Genomic DNA, 17,434 nt, shown 5'->3' on the forward strand with positions numbered 1-17,434 from the left:
ATGTATAATGTACATATTTATCACAATATCAAAGCAACTCACGACCGGTATGCGATGGAAAGCGCAAACTTCCTTTTTGCTGAAAACGATTGGTTGAATAAACTAACATTTCCCAGAAACGATGAAATGAAAACAAATCTCTCAAAAAGTTATTTAACGACGTTTTCCATCAACGAATTCGCTTGTCGCCGAACCGTGAAATAAAAATAAAATCCTAAACACACCCGCGTGTGTACACGTGAATTTATTCTGGTACACGTTATTTTCTCTTCCGCGAAACTGTTACCTTTTCGTGGGAGAATTCCGTGAATTGGACAGATGATACCGCGTCGAGTCGTCGCCTTAATTGATGGTAATACAGAGCTTTTTTTCAGTGCTCGGGGTAAAAGCTCCGCCCTCGCATTGTTATTCGCGGAAGTAAAAAGCAATGAATCCTTTTGGGATGAAATATGATGAATGCCCCTACGTGGATGAAGAGTAAACAATGTTTCGGACAGATGCGAACGATCCCACGGCCCATTCAAAATTTTATTCGATCCAAGATAAACCCTCGAACGGCGATAGGCAGCGTTGCGCCACAAGTCAAAATCTGTATTTTTATAACGAGGTCAAAAACGGTACGAAAAAGTTACAAAATGCCGCTAACCAAACCGTATTCTTGTTATATAACATAACATAACGTATATTAAAACTCTCCGTGTTTTCATAAATACAAAAGTCATATTTTTAATATCTTTAAGCGAATATATGCAATGAAATATATGAAATAATTATTTGAATCAACCATAATTTAAAACAGCAAATGTTGAAACTATATATGTTGAAATTATTAATTTAAATAGTAAATTACATTTTAATATTTAACATAATTTAATAAAAAACATGTATTTAATAATAAACATTTAGACAATTAAAACCGCACGCGAAATCAGTAGCTTACAAACATGACACATTTTTATTTATTTCAGTCTTCCAAACTTTAATAAAAGTGCAAGCTTAAACTTTAATAAAAGTGTCTTCGGATTTTTTCATTAGCTTATTTACTTACTCATAACTTCAAATGCAATTTAAAATTGTATTTACAACATTTTTTACTACTTTTTTTCACAAACAAATATTTTTTTAGCTTTCATTCGTTTGCATTTTTTCTGCACTTAAAGTACTACTTGACGGAAAAATTTCATCATAGAATCCTTAAATTATTTTTGAAATATTAGCTTGATGATGTAACAATCTTTGTAATATAATGAAAAAAAAAACAATAGTATGCATGAGCGAATACCAATTGATATTTTCACATTTTGAAAAATATAAAAAAAATTGTCTGCTTTACCTTTATATTTATTTCAGCTAATCTTGTTTCTGAAATATTTAATTTGTTCTTTTCAAATGTATATATATATTTATGTTCTTGTTTTATTTTTATTTCGAACTAAAATTACCAAAACCTTTAAGAAAAAAATAAGTCTTTAATTTGCTTTATTAGGGTTATTTTACAATTATAGACATTACGTATTTTTAACATCAACTTATAATAATATAGTATTTATTATATAAGCCCTGATGCCAAATTCATTATTATTTCTTTCTTATCTACAACAACCATTTATTTGCAAATATTTTTTTTTCTGTTTTCACGCTTTAAGAAAAATGATCTTTGTGTATAGTGTATACGGCAAATATTTCATGATATTATAGTAATTGAATTGTTAATGTTTATTAAACTCAAGTTCTAAGAATATACTTTAAATTTATAATATATATTTTTAATACTTGAGACATGTTTATTTAATTTTTAAATTAAAAAAAAAACTTATTTTTAACACTCAATTAATATTAAATATTTTGCATTTTAATAAAAATATTAAAAAGCTTGCTTTTATATGTAATATATTTTTAATATGCAAATGAACATTTTTTTCTAAATAGCTATATTTACAAAGCAAAAATTATGAATATTCATATATAGTGAGTTATTTTAGAATCTTTATAAATTTCATTAAACATTATTTTAACAATGTTAAAAACGTTATTAATAAAGAGTTAAATGTTATAATAATATGGTTAGAATAAACATTATAAATAAATTAATTTTCCTTGTGCAAACTTTATGACGTTCTATAAGCGCTTTTGAGAAGAGATGTGATAAAAAACATAATAACCCCTTAAATGTTATTACAATACGCCTACGAGAGCTTGTTTTAATAATAACGTTAATATAAATATAATGATATTTTTCTAATAAAATAATGTATTATTAAAAAAATATCGTTTTAAAATAAACACAATTAAAATAAATATCTATATATTATATATTATTATTGCCACTAATTATATATCTCACTACGCTACCAACATATATAAAATACTATGATATGTATTATATTATAAAATAACCTCACTTTTTTTAAAGGTTATTTTGTTGTCGTAATAAAAGAGTTTATTACTGACATTATTTTATTTATTGATTGTTTCGTTATAGGCAATTTTAAGATTTATAACAGCGATAAAATCTGTTATTTATTTTTCTAAGCATGTAAATTTTCACGTTAAAAAAATATTGATGACCTTATTGTCAATTTTAATAGTTTTAAAAAAATTAAAATAAATAACTTCTGTTTTTTTTCATGAAAGACTTTCATTAACTAATACGCGTATACTTTTATTGTATTATACCAGATCTTCGAAAAAAATAGTGGAGTTCTTTAAACATTTTTCAATATTACTTTCTATGTCTAAGATAATTATTTAAGCTTATACTTATTATTGTGAAGTGGCAGTATTAAATAAGTTAGCTAATAAAATGTCATATTTATAACATGCATTAATATAAAGCTATGAGACAATTTTTTTTTACAGAAAAAAATATTTAAATAAAATATACAAATTACATTAAATTAAATTAAATTTGTGCAATAAATAGATTACGCGAAATTTTGCATAAATTAAAGCTGAGGACACATAAAAAATGTTAAATTTTGTCAAAGCCAACTTATATTGTAAAATTATAAACTTGTAACTGAATTCGAGATAAAAACGTAATAAAAATGACTATAGTGTTTATTGTTTCATAAATGAAAAACTTATGACTGATTTAAAATAATGTTGTAGTTTTTATTTTTGTGAACTTTTTTTAACATAAAACTTGTTACATGTAATTCGTAAAATATATTAGCCCGCGCTCGATTTTCTTTTATGTCGTCTAACGTATTTTCATTTCGCTTGCAATAATTTCCCTTCGCCGCGTTTAATTGAAAACATTTATAATAAAAATTGATTAATCCTCAGCCAGCGTTTGAGATATATCCACAATTTTCCACCACCATAAATTACACTTGTACAGATTGATCGCGACGCGCCTCATCCACAACATTCCCTTTATGGCTGGCGCGTAGCGTTCGCTTTGTTCAAAGGATATAGATGTTTTTTGTCATTGGATAAAGTGTTTTTTATACGCATTCCTTGGTACGTATAAACAATAATATTAAAGGCAGAGCCCGGCACTGTGTGGCAAAGTGGGTGAAATAATGTGTAACTCTTAGTCAATTTAACGCGACGAACATATAGCAAAGTGTCGGAAAGCAACGCTCGGCTAGGGAATTGCTGACAAGCGAAAGCCATAAATAGGAAACGTAGGTCTTTTGCTTTGTGCAGAGAAAAAATAACATCATTCATCGCTAAAGTGTACCAGGCACAAGAACGCGCTAAAGCCTTCATCAGCGCGTTGCATTCACGTTTGTGCTTTGATTATGTTTTTAATTTATCATGACTCGCTTCTGAAGCGCATTTTTTAAGCTTATGCTACAAAAAGATAATATACTTTTTATGTACATAAAATTTTTAAGCACACTCTTACCTACCTAAAAAAAACACTAGCAACTAATTAGTGTTTCTCATATTGGATAATTGTTTATTTTGCGATATAGATAATTATGTCAATATTTTTAAATAAAGTAATATAGCTGATTTAATATTTAAACAAATTTATGATAAAAACATATATTTAAAAATTAGTAGCTTTCTAATATCACAGTAATTCAATGTTGTGACAAAAAGTTTAAGTTCCCGGTGTACGTCTAAAAATATTCAGCCAGCTTAATAGCAAGAGATCTGAGCTAGATTTGAGTCATAGATACGGTTCTTTTTATATCCGTCTTTTATAAATACGATAATGCCCATGTGCACTGGTGATTTATACCTCTGAAACATATTTAATTATTTCTTTTATTATCTCATGGTTTTTCGCTTAACGCGAAATCTCTCGAAATTATTACATATCCTTAAATTTTTTTGTAGACTAATTTTCATCGTTAATAATACCATGTTATCATAGTAGCAACTATTAGAGAAGCAATTAAATTTGTTATCACTCTGCTCTGTACCTCAGCGGTGAACGGACGCATCCGCGCCTGCTCTCGCTGCCGTTCAAAGCTCCGACCCCCCACCCGCGACCATTTGCAACAACTACGACGCCAGAGACATTGCCGGCGCGATGAAGAAGACGCTTACGCGCAAGCGTGCGGTGGGTACGTTAAAAGCGTACCTATCGCCATCAGCAGAGCATGAATGGCAGATGCCAAAGAAAACTGCAAGACCCTCTACTGACGCCAACCTGTTGCCGACTTCAAGTCATAACAGGTATGACAAACTCCCCGAAGTTGCCGGGAGTAAACACGCAAGAGTGCCACCTGTCATCATGGAGGTGGTTGGCACACATCTCCAGACCATCGACCTCATCAAGTCGATGACCAAATCAGGTAATTTTACCCTCCGCTACACCGGAAGAGGTAATGTTTCCATCCAGTGTGCGACGCTTGAACTACGAGCGACCCTGATGGATGGTTTGAAGGGCCGCCGTGCCTTTCACACCTTCACTGCCGACGAAGACAAGACAGTTAAATCTGTCTTGAGGGGGCTTCCTGAGGTTCCCGTTGAAGAAATCGCTGCTGATTTGGAGCGGCAAGGATTAAGCGTCGTCAAAGTAACGGCGATGAACACCAAGGCAGAGACCTCCTCGCGGCTCTACCTGACGCAATTTTCCGCTGAGACGACAGTGACGTCCATAAGAAGCATCCGGTACGTTTGCTTCACTAAGGCCACGCTTGAAAAATACAAGCGTAATAAGTCGCACGCGACTCAATGTTTCAGATGCCAGCAGTATGGCCACGCTGCGAGGAACTGCCAACGAGACCCCAGATGCGTGAAATGCACAGGAAACCACGCCACTTCCGAATGCACTAAAAAAGACCGAGAGACGCCAGCAACCTGCACTGGATGCAGCGGAAGTCACCCGGCCAACTACAAGGACTGTCCTCGCAGGACAGAATATCTCCTGCAGATGAAGAAGAGGCAGCAAAAGCCACATACCGCCGTACTGACCGCACCCAAGCCAACGTTCGCTCTGGAACAGAGTCAGTTTCCTGCCCTTCGGCCAACGAAACCAGCAGTGAAAAAACCGACTATCGTCCCGGAAGCCACCCCAATTAAGACGCAACAACGCCCCCAAGCGCGACAGTCTGAGAAGCCCTCATCCGAAGTCATGTCTACTGATGAGCTTCGCAGGATGCTGACTATCCTCCAGGAAATCCGAACTAAGGCCGGAAAGTGCGCTAGCAAAATTGAAATTGCTTTGATGATGGTCGAGTATCTCGATGACCTCTTCTAAAGAAGACATTCAACTCATGACGTGGAATTCCCGTGGGATCCGTAATAAAACCGGAGAGCTGGAGCTGTTAATCAGTGAGTACAAACTTGATATTGTCGTAGTCACCGAAACTTATCTAAAACCACATGTTAACGTATATTTACCTAACTTTGCCTGCATTCGGAGGGACCGACCCTCAAGGCCAGGCGGAGGGGTCGCGATATTTGTTAAAAAATCGATAAAACACGCACGTATAAACACTAACACTAATAATCTAGAAACCGTCGCGATTCAAATTATTCATAAAAATAAAATAATAATAATTGCTGCGGGGTATAATTCGCCTAGTGACGAACTGCTCCGAAGTGATCTAGATTCGATATTTTCTCTAGGAGACTCGGTCATTCTGACTGGGGACTTCAATGCCCGTCATATGCATTGGGGCTGTTCTGGGGCAAATCGATCTGGAGCGTCACTTTTTAACTACTTGAGCGACTCTGACACGATTGTTAACTTTCCAAATTCACCGTCGCATTACCCTTCCAATCACATGACGCCGTCAATTCTGGATATTGCTTTGGTTAAGGGTAACTTAAATACGTCAGAAATGTATTGCGTTCAGGCATTGTCTTCTGACCATCTTCCAGTGTTATTCTCGCTGGAGGGTTCAGCGGAGGTAGTCTCTGAAACGCTTTTTGACTATTTAAAAGCTGACTGGAAAAAGTTTAAAGATATAGTCGAGTCTCGTTTGCAAGATGAGCGACAGAATTATACTCCGCATAACATTAAACAAATTGACGATGATATCAGTTATTTAACATCCGTTATCGAAGAAGCCAAAATATCATCAATACCGACGCGTAAAAATCATAATAATAAAAATCAACTTACTCCACAACTTATCGAAATAATAAAAATCAAAAATAAACTAAGAAAACAGTGGCAAAATAATAAATCTCCGCGACTTAAATCTGTAATAAACCGCGTAACTAGTTATATTCGCGATAAAATTCAGCAAATAAAAAACGAATCGTGGACGCGTAAACTAAAAAATCTAAACCCGGCAGATAATTCCTTATGGAAAATAACTAAATCACTTAAATATAAACATTCGGAAATACCCCCATTAAAAAATGGAAACACCATCGCATGCACGAACAAGGATAAGGCAGAAAATTTAGCCAGCGCTTTCTCCACATCTTATTCGCTTACTGTAAATTACTTAGATTCAAAAATAGACAACAAAGTCGCCCGTGCGATACGAAATATTAATTCATCTAGCGTAGATATTAGTTTAGTGAACAAAGTTGGTTTATCAGAAGTTAATAACATCATAAAAAATTTAAAGAATAGAAAAAGTCCCGGTATAGATAAATTAGATAACGTTACGATAAAACAACTTCCAAGAATTAGCATCAATTATCTAACAAATATTTTTAATGCCTGCTTATCTTTCGGGTACTTTCCCGCTATTTGGAAAACCGCAAAGATCCACCCAATTAGAAAGCCAGGAAAGGATAACACTATCGCAATTAATTATCGTCCAATAAGCTTATTACCGTCATTCAGTAAACTATTTGAAAAAATAATTTTATCACGTTTAAAGGGATCTTTGGGGAATAAAATTATCAATGAACAGTTTGGCTTCCGCGAAAACCACTCTACGACTCATCAGCTCAATAGGTTAACAGAGCACATCTCTGCTAATTTTAACATGAAAAAATCAACGGGACTCTTATTGTTAGATGTGGAAAAAGCGTTTGATACTGTGTGGCATGATGGGTTGATTTACAAACTCCACAAATATAAAACCCCTAACTATCTGCTACACTTGTTACGCTCCTACCTTGATCGTCGAAGTTATGTTGTTTCAGTAAATAATGAACAATCGATACCGCGTAATATCCCAGCTGGTGTTCCTCAGGGGAGTTTACTTGGACCGTTCCTTTTCATTTTGTACACAAATGATATACCTATTTTAAAAAATACTTGTCTTTCAATGTATGCCGATGATACGGCGATAATGAGTAGCTCTTACGGTCTTAAGCCTATTTCAATAAAATTGCAAAAATCCTTAACTCTCTTAAGTAATTATTTCAAAAAGTGGAAAATAAAAATAAATCAGGACAAAACGGAGGCTATAATTTTTACAACTCGAAGACAACCTTTGCCCCCGACTATTATAAGCGAGCAGGGAAAATGTATAGAATGGAAGGCGAGCGTTAAGTACCTCGGAATTCACCTGGACTCCAAGCTTAAATTTAATAAACATATAACCGAACTTAAATCTAAAGGGCTCGCAGCCATTGCGGCGTTAAAACCAATTTTTAATCGAAAAAGTGCGCTAAATACTAAAAATAAAATTCTATTATACAAGCAATTAATCAGACCGGCAATGACTTACGCCTGCCCAGTGTGGAGTAATACGTGTAATACTAACTTTTCTAAGCTACAAGTTGTTCAAAATAAAGCTATAAAAATAATTTATAATACACCTTTTTATACTAACCTCAAAAAACTTCATAATAAATATTTAATTCCAACTATTAAAGAACATGTTCACCACCATACTAATGATTATTATAAAAAAATACCGCGAAATCATACTAACCCGTTAATCTCAAGAATCGGTGATTACGACAAAAACAAACTCAAATTTAAATATAAACACAAAATGCCAAAGCACATCTTGCTCTGACGCATAAATTTTATCTATTAATTTAACAGCTCCAGGTCTACGAGTTTTATATTAAAAATATATATTTATAATTTAAATTTTTTTTTTTTTGTTAAAGGTGTTTATGTACTTTGACCTAAACTTAACGTATTTTATGTTCTTTTATTATTCTTATTTTTGTAATTCCTCTTAATTTAGCTAATCAATCGTAAATTGTGATAATGGTAATTAACCAGCAACCAATGAAATGTAAATATATATGTTTATAAAAATGTATTATTTAATTATGTAATAAACGATAATTAAAAAAAAAAAAAAAAATTGTTATTGAACGGTTAGCTAATGGCTAAAATCGATACAATTTTCAGTCTCTCGAAACGCAATTGCTTTATTCTCTTCAGTATTTTTATCTAAAACGTTAAGAATTCGAATCAATTAAAAAAATGATGATGAAACAGCAGCTGTGCGATTTAATAATAGTTTTATAAATATCATTAATATATACAATAGTATACATGCAATTTCACGATCCCAAATCAGAACTGCAATTTTGTCTCGTGATTATTTTTTTAGATATACATATGTATTAAATTTCATAATAAACGAAAGAGAAGAATTTGGAAAATAAAAATATATGAAGCACAAGACAAAGAAAATAATATTTAATCTAAAAAATTATTTAAAATAAAATAATACAACTAATAACAATTTTTGATGACCTGGGCTTTTCTATGGCTTGTTGCTAGTTTACAATAGTGAATATGTACGAGATTTGCTGCCTCCATATAATTATAAATTTTTAAAACTACTGCACAGCATGACAGTCTGAAAACTCATGACTGCATTAATTGAGACAAATCTGAATATGTATGTTGCTTTTTGCAATATTTTTCACCCGTTTCTACCACTTCATGTGAGTAAAGTTTAATAAAATTAAATCAAAATTAATTAACATCTACTATTGGAGATCAAGGATAAACAAAAATGTAATAATTGCACTTGAATATTTAATGGTGTAAAAAAAATGCCACAAAAAGGTGGCTAAAATGTTTGCCTGTTTTACTAAAAAAAAATTATCAACTTAATAATATTTGTTATGTTGATAATTTTCAATCTATCTTAAAGCCCATAAATAAAAATATTTGTAAAGCTAACTACAGCACTAAGTATATGAATCTGTGTCGTTGAGTATTTTGTAAAAGACTGTGATGTTGTTAATAATAAATAAATATATAAATAAAGGGTCGAAAGCTGAATTTTCGGCTCTGAAGGAATTAGTTTGTACAGCGCCATGAAAAGCCGCCCGGATGAAAGGTTGCTTTTGCAGGTCACCATTTTGAAGATACTTTTTTTTTGTTTCGAAAGCCCTCGTCTTTCTTGAATGCGACCTGAAAATGTGCACCGCTCCGAAACGTTTTTAAGTCTATTTTTTCCCCTATTTTCGGATTTAATGGAAAATAAATTAGAATGTCTCGGCGGAAACGGGGCACGTTGATGATTAAGCCCTGAAAATTGCGGCTGCATCAGTTAGTCGAGCGAGTACTGTGCACCGACCGACCCTTCGCGACTTGGAAACCGTTTAACCTTTTTTTTATTTTCACGACGAGAGAAAAGTAAAGTGAATGGGGAGCTGTTAACTTTTGTTACACGGGGAAATATATAAACAAGTGCGGGACGCTAAAGAATGCGTTTGATATACGAATATGTACATATGTGCGAACACAAGCGATTCTTAAAAAACCTATAAATGCGGATCAGTGTTATTTTATTATGTTTATTTAAATATTATAAATATGTAAATTAAATTGAATAAAAAAATATTTTTAAATATTTCAATGCTTTTTCCCAATAATACAGTTTATGCTACTGTCGATTATTTTTTTAATTATGAAAATTCTCTTTTATATTTGACACACCTTGATAAAGATTCTATCGAGATCAGTCTTTATAACCGAACAGCAATTCAAATAAAACCTTTTGTTTTAGTTTAGTTACACAGTCACCATAGTGCAGCAAGAAGTTTAGCTCGCGACTAAAGACGTTATAATTTGTATTAAATAAAATTCACCAAACTTATACGACTGAGATAAATAATTTTAATGAATAAACTTTTAAATTTAACAACTATATATAATATGAGTAATACAACTAACTAAATATACCTATCAAAATCAATATAAGATAGTTTTTCAAAAACTTTACTTAAATATACTTAAAGATATGTTATTTATTCGAACCAGTTTAACGACAGTTTCGTGTGGGAGAATTTGACATTTGAGAACCTAAAAAATTGCATTGCGTGTCTGTTTGCCAAATACGGTCTTCAGTTCTAGTATACCGCATTGAAGAGACATGCGAAACCGCTAATTAATTCGCTTATCAGACTTTTACATTAGAATATATACGTCTTTAATATAGAAAAGAATTTTCATAATGAATTTTAACAGGCTGACCTCAATACCTTACTCACGCTCATGTTTATGCATTCTTTTAGCTATGGCATTACACGTCCCAAAAGAATTTTCGCGATATCTCTTTATGCGAGGCCGCTCTAACAATTGTTGAGAAAAGTTGATATCACGGATGTAATGAAAATTCTTATAAAATATAAACAGTCACTCACATGCTATTTTTTATTTATTTATTTACAATTTGTCCATCAACCTTACTTTCAGTTCATAATGTGGACGAAATATTATATAATAATATTAAAGTGCTAAATATATCATAATTTAAATTAAACAGTATTTATAAGCTTCTTTACCATTAATAAATAGTTGAATTATAATCATACTTAATAAAACGGTTATAAATGGTACTTAAACCAAGTGGTTAATAAATTCTCACAAATGTTTTAATACCAAATTTTAAACGGCTATTAAATAATTTAAATATTTTATTTATTATACAAAATAAAACAAACATTTCAAACACGCTATGTATACATATACTCCAAATATGCACACATATTGTTTTGAAAATTTAAATTTTCAAAAAATTATAATGGCGCACACATAAAATAAATACGTGGCTCGTGTGGGAAGCGTTCTTGAGAGCTAACATCCTGGCCGCGCCGATGAAGAATATGGGATGCAATCTCAACTCCCGCAACCAAAAATCGCCTAGTATCGATACCAGGGATTGTGTCGTTTTGCTTTCGAACCTACGTCATGTGTCCTCTTTGTAAAGAGCACAGTTGCGATGTTAAGCAATTTACTCTTATATAATTGAGTTTGTTTAAAATTTATCAGGAGTTTATATTTTATATTAAAATATAAAAGTTTTTCCAATTTTTAAATAGACGATTCGAAAAATCTGCTTTTTGAAATGTATTATTTTTATGTAATTGTCAAAATGTTCCTAGACCTTTTAGGAAAGATAAAGCCAAGTGTGTTGTCAACAAATAGTTTCGTTCAATTGATATGCCATACGTAGTTAGGAACGTAGGATTAATTGGATCAGGTGAGCGGTGGATGTAAATTGTGTATGAATTATGCATCGGCTTTCGTTAAATATTGAAAAGAAGTCTCGTAGGCCTGGGGAAAAGTGTCCGGCCTTGTGCTAGGGACCGTGTCATCTTGAAATTACCAAATATTTGAATAATTGAATTTGGCGCCGAGCTCGGAATGACGGCGTTGCTGAATTAATTTGCCACTTATTAATGTTTGAGAAGATAAACTAATAGAGAGGAGTCGGAATTAAGGACCCTATTGAGAGGCGGCGGTGGCAACAGTGGAAAGGGGAGGTTATGAAAGGGGTGTTTTTAATTGATGAAATTTCAAACGTGACGAATTCGGCGACGACGTACAATTTGGTGAGGAAGAAATTTTCGCAGCAGATAAAAGGAGGACTTTATTGCTGTTATTTATTACGGGTGTTTCGGTGCGAGCTTTCGATTATATTTAGTACGGGAATAATTGTTTTGGGGTTGATTACAAAGGATGAAAATATATATATATATATATATATATATATATATATATATATATATATATATATATATATATATATATATATATATATATATATATATATATATATATATATATATATATATATATATATATAAATATATATATATATATATATATATATGTGCGTCGATCGAATCAAAGGTGACGCAGTTGTAAAGACTATGGCGGCTGAGATAAGTTCAAAATTATTTTATTTTTATTTTTTCGATTAAATTAAGACCATCGTGGCCTAACAGGTTACCCCAATGCGCCACGATGGTCGAAAGCAAATTATAAATTTATAAAACATAAAAAAACGTATATATATAAATAAATATAACAATACTTATGCCTTTTTTTATCAAAAATGCGTTTTTATATTGATTAAAATAAATCTTTACTGTAATAATATGTAATTCAAAAACAATGAAAATTGTTTCATGTGATAAAGCTTTTTAATGTTATTTTTTTATTTCAATAACAATATTTTTTAGATAACCATGAATATTCCGAATAACCATGAACTTCAGAAAAATCAATATTCCATCGATTACCTTGCGCATGGATTTATTTTTTCACCAATAGATGTCAATTTTTTAATGTAGCCCCGCGAGCTACATTAAAAATTGGCTATCTTTTAAGTCAGGAGCGTTGTTATTTTATAAAATTTAAGACAAGTATTTTTAAATCAAAACGTGTATTTATTGTGCATAAAGAATTAAAAGAAAAAATGTAAACATCTATATCATATGTTTATCAAAGTGTATAATTTTTATTTTTTAATATTTTTATTATAATTACTATTCTAGATAAAATAAAAATGCAATTGTAAGAATGATGATCACATATATAAATGTATATAACATTAAATTTTTAATAAGTTAAATTTTTTAACAAACCTTGAATTTAATCTGTAAATCGTATCGCTTTGTATGAACTGTGTATGTATATAATAATACACGTAAACAAAAGAAATATATTTAATTATAATATTAAAAATAATAATTGAATTTGCTCCATTGTTTTCCGAGGCACCAGTAATGCATTCTGTTGTTTCGATCAACGAAAAATAAGCAATCAAATATTAAACATGATAACGACAGTAACGTGGCAACAGTCATTATTAATTATTATTTATTAGAAAAATTTTGCTACGCGACAGTAATTTTCATTTATTCGTTATGTGCGTTGTTCGATTTGACTGAATATAAATAATCGGATTGTAAATTAACTAAGTGTGGTATAACAATGAAAATTAAATATATACATACTGTACTGAGGATTAGAAGAATACATGGATTAAACTAGATAAACAATCACAAAACAATCTTCGTAATGAAATCTTCAAATTTTGAATTCCTGTCGATGGGCTCCGAGGCTGAAAAGTGAGTTTTTTTTCTTTTATAATACATAAACATTATCATTTTTTCTGATTTAATGCACATAAACGTTAGATTTGACTAAACCAGGTACGTTTCAAACGTGAGCATGTATTATATAATATCGATCAAACCATATAAATACTAATAAAACGTATTTTTTTATCTATTAATATTTGGGTATACTATCTTTCACGACAATTGCGTGACAATGATTGTAATACAGTCGGTTAGTAAGCTGAAGAAGTTTAGTTACAAAAAAAAAATTAAAACCATTATTGCAGCACCTAGATCGTACCGTTCCGAGCGATTCGCGCAATATACGTGTGTGGAGTTTCTTGGATGTTATCTAATAGACGACATTTTACAATGTTTATAAATATGTGATTGCATACCTGGAATAATCGATAGCTCTAATATCTAAGAGTGGCTTATTTTTAATTCCGATGTGGCAATATATGGATACGTCATAGTTTTAAATCAATTTTTGTTCTGTGCCATCATGCCTCTTTCGGAATAGCCAAATTCAAGATATTTAGTTACTTATGTAGTATGTTCTTTATAAAAATATAATTCTTGCTGACAGTGACGTCAACATGAGAAAATTCACTCTTTGTTTATATATATATATATCAATTCCACGTTGTAGCCATATAGGTCATCACATTGTTCTATCACTGCTTCTGAAAAATAATTAAAAACAATAACATCTTAATCAAGAGTGAAATATTGAACATATTATTACTACTAATATTATCCATAAATTAAATTTAAACGACAATCAAAGTACAAAATTGCCGGAAGTTACTGTATAAAATTAAACGCGTAGATTAGCATCCCTTCATCTACTTTAAAATATCGCAATATGTAATAGTTTAATTGTTTGCCGTACGTAAATGTTATTAGATCTACCATTGCTTCTGAAAATTAACTGTAAACGATACTATATAGTGATTAAAATGTAACTTTTTGTTTACACGAATATGAGATTTTTTATTATTACTTCCATTGTAATATGTTTAATTATCTTTGATATGCATACCTTTAATTACCAAATCACTGCTGTTTGTTTTTTAATATTTGATCCTAGAAAGTCAATAGTGATTTTGTTAGAATAACCTTCATTAATCTTGTCCTTTACTAGTTTTTTCCCTGGTAATTTAAATTTACTTATATTGTTCAAATATATAATTTTCTGTTGTATGGTCCTTTATAAAATTTTTACAATTATGGTAAAATCAGAGGTCCATGCTCCATGAATAATTGAGCTGTATCTTTTTGATCAGTAGTTTCATCGAGAGCGATTGAATATCATGTTGTCGATTGTAATATTGATAACAGCTGTTTATTCACATCATCATCAATATGTATTATATTTTTGCCCTAAGAATAAATTGTGACTTTAATCCATTTAGTTCGAAATGTCTTTTGAGTTTAAATTATTTTAACATTGCACTACTATCGAAGCAAAAAAGACAAATAGCTGTATTGCTTAAATAAGTAAAAAAAAGTATTTTATTTTCTGTTATTCGTTTAAAACATGGTTCCCCAGATTGACTTTAGGTGTATGATTTAAATTTTACAATTTATGTAATAATTTATTATTTTTTATTATTGCGAAACAACATAAAACACAGACAACAAATTAATTTGAGAAAAATATACAAAATGCAATTATTTTAAGAAGATCAAAGTTTTAATACTTGTTAACTTGATTGACAAAATTGATAATGATATGTTAAATAATTTAATATACGCTTGCACAGTATATTAAATTATTTAACATATCATTATTTAGACTATAGAAAGTATTTTAAAACTAGCTTTACTTAAATTGTAAAATTTTATGTAATTGTAAATCAAAAACATTTTCTCACAATACCACTTTTCTGACTACAAACCACTTCTAATTTTAAAAAAACATGTATCAGATATTGTATAAATTTTATTATTTTATACACATTTTTATATATCTACATTGCGAACAACAAAGGATTAAATCTGTTCTATTTAAAGTGGACAGTACCGGATGCTCATTATTCAGTTCCCTTTAATTTTATCATTTTTAATCATTTTTAGTCAATAATAAAATGTTTTCTATAAAGAATTTCCTAGTAAAATTTATTGAACATAATGTAATAAGTGCCATTTATTGAATATAAATAATACATTTGATGGAATTAACTAGAAAATTCAAGAAACCTTTAACTTATTAAAGCAGTTGCTAGGTATTACCATCCATTTAGCGTGATATTGTAAATATTGCCGGTTAATAAATGGAAATAATCTATAAATGGAAATAAGGGATAATAACCCTTTTATAATATACAACTAGCGCTTTGAATGAATTATATAACTAGGCTTTTAACAAAACAGGAACTTATTAAATAAACCTATATCAACCGACTTTTGATATGTGGTATAATTTGATAGAAACATTTGCTTTGATTTACAATAAGTCTGATTTAGCAAAGCCTTTGATCATTTTTCACAGCGATCACTTAATTTTTTGTGTAATTGTGTGAATAAGTTTATGTAGCGACAAGCTATTTATATAATATATATAATAAATTAGCTGAAATCAAATTTAATGAGATAATTGTGTAATATCTTATTTATTTATTCTATGTAGAATCTTCTCAAATATTTTTGATAAAATAGTCAAATTACTAATTGGCCTGTAAAATTAAACGTCTTTTGTGTGTTCTTTCCTGATTTTTGAATAAATATAACTTATGCCATCTTTCCTTATGTTGGAAAATATTAGAGTCTATAGATTGCGTTGAAAATGTTAGTAATTATTTTTAGACTCATTTCTGATAGTTCCATAAGCAAATAAATCATCTCCATGAGTTTTATTATTGCCACATTTTTAATAATTAATTAATAAATAAAGTCAGTTCTAAAACTAATTTTAGAAATATCGGTTTTAATAACGCAACAACAAAGCAGTTTTAAGTAAATAGCACATTGGGATTAACAAAAATTTATATATAGCCTTGCTTAAAACTAAAATTACTATAAACATTGTAAAATTAATTTAAGATCCACAAATTCAATACCTCATTGCAAAATTTGGCGTTGTGTATACAAAATCTCTACCAAAGAATAAATTAATCTTTTTTACCACAAACATATTTTTTGCCTTGTTACTTATTGTAGACAAAAACTCAACAAATATCTTGTACATAAAATTGAAAGCGATGAATATAAATCTAAAGCAGATTGGCAATAGTAAGCGCCGGTCGATTGGATTCGCAACGTTCCAGTAGAAACAAAATTAAAGCCCCAACGGACGATAAATTCACCGGGTCAAGAATACAATTCAACTGATTCAAAAGTCAATTCGCGCACAGTTCCCTACACTAGCTAGTACGGGTTATCTTCTAACCGGTACAAGACTCATGAATAACCCGTTCGCTTTGGCGAAGAAAAATCCAGCATAGTTTCAATTTCCTCTGAGACCGAACAAAGTAAGCGGTCTGAATAATTATACTTAAATTCGATGTGAATAATTTCGGTTTCTGCGAATGTCAGAGGTTCATGAAGGTTTCGCGGAACCTTCGTTTGAGTCCTTCGTGGTTAACCAATTGAATAACGTAATGTTAGAACGATGTAAATGTCACATTATATACTAACTTTTGCATTAATGATGTCATAGTATTATCACAGCTATTATCATTTTTTTGTGTCAAATTCTTTATGGCTCTACTGCGGTTCTGTAAAAAATTTTCATATAGTTTATAATTTAAAAAAATAAATAATCATATGTGAATGTAAT

The 17,434-nt window shown here is 30.6% G+C and overlaps 1 protein-coding gene across 1 annotated transcript; it reads left to right on the forward strand.

Moving 5' to 3' along the window:
* Positions 1-4,375: 4,375 nt before the first annotated feature.
* LOC148238897 (uncharacterized) lies at positions 4,376-7,765 on the forward strand. Its single transcript, XM_088193557.1, has 2 exons — positions 4,376-5,076; positions 5,149-7,765. Exons 1-2 carry the CDS (start codon positions 4,493-4,495, stop codon positions 5,663-5,665), a joined length of 1,101 nt encoding a protein of 366 aa, XP_088049683.1. The 5' UTR covers positions 4,376-4,492; the 3' UTR covers positions 5,666-7,765.
* Positions 7,766-17,434: the final 9,669 nt, after the last annotated feature.

The sequence above is a fragment of the Plectrocnemia conspersa genome, unplaced genomic scaffold (assembly GCF_051122295.1).
Source record: "Plectrocnemia conspersa isolate PC_06_02 unplaced genomic scaffold, ASM5112229v1 ptg000001l, whole genome shotgun sequence".
Classification (NCBI taxonomy): domain Eukaryota; kingdom Metazoa; phylum Arthropoda; class Insecta; order Trichoptera; family Polycentropodidae; genus Plectrocnemia; species Plectrocnemia conspersa.

Bases quoted from the DNA above. Each gene is read 5' to 3' on its own strand.
- LOC148238897 (XM_088193557.1), top strand. From the start codon at position 4,493: ATGAAGAAGACGCTTACGCGCAAGCGTGCGGTGGGTACGTTAAAAGCG. The intron at 5,077-5,148 runs GTACGTTTGCTT...TCAATGTTTCAG, and splicing joins ACGTCCATAAGAAGCATCCG to ATGCCAGCAGTATGGCCACG.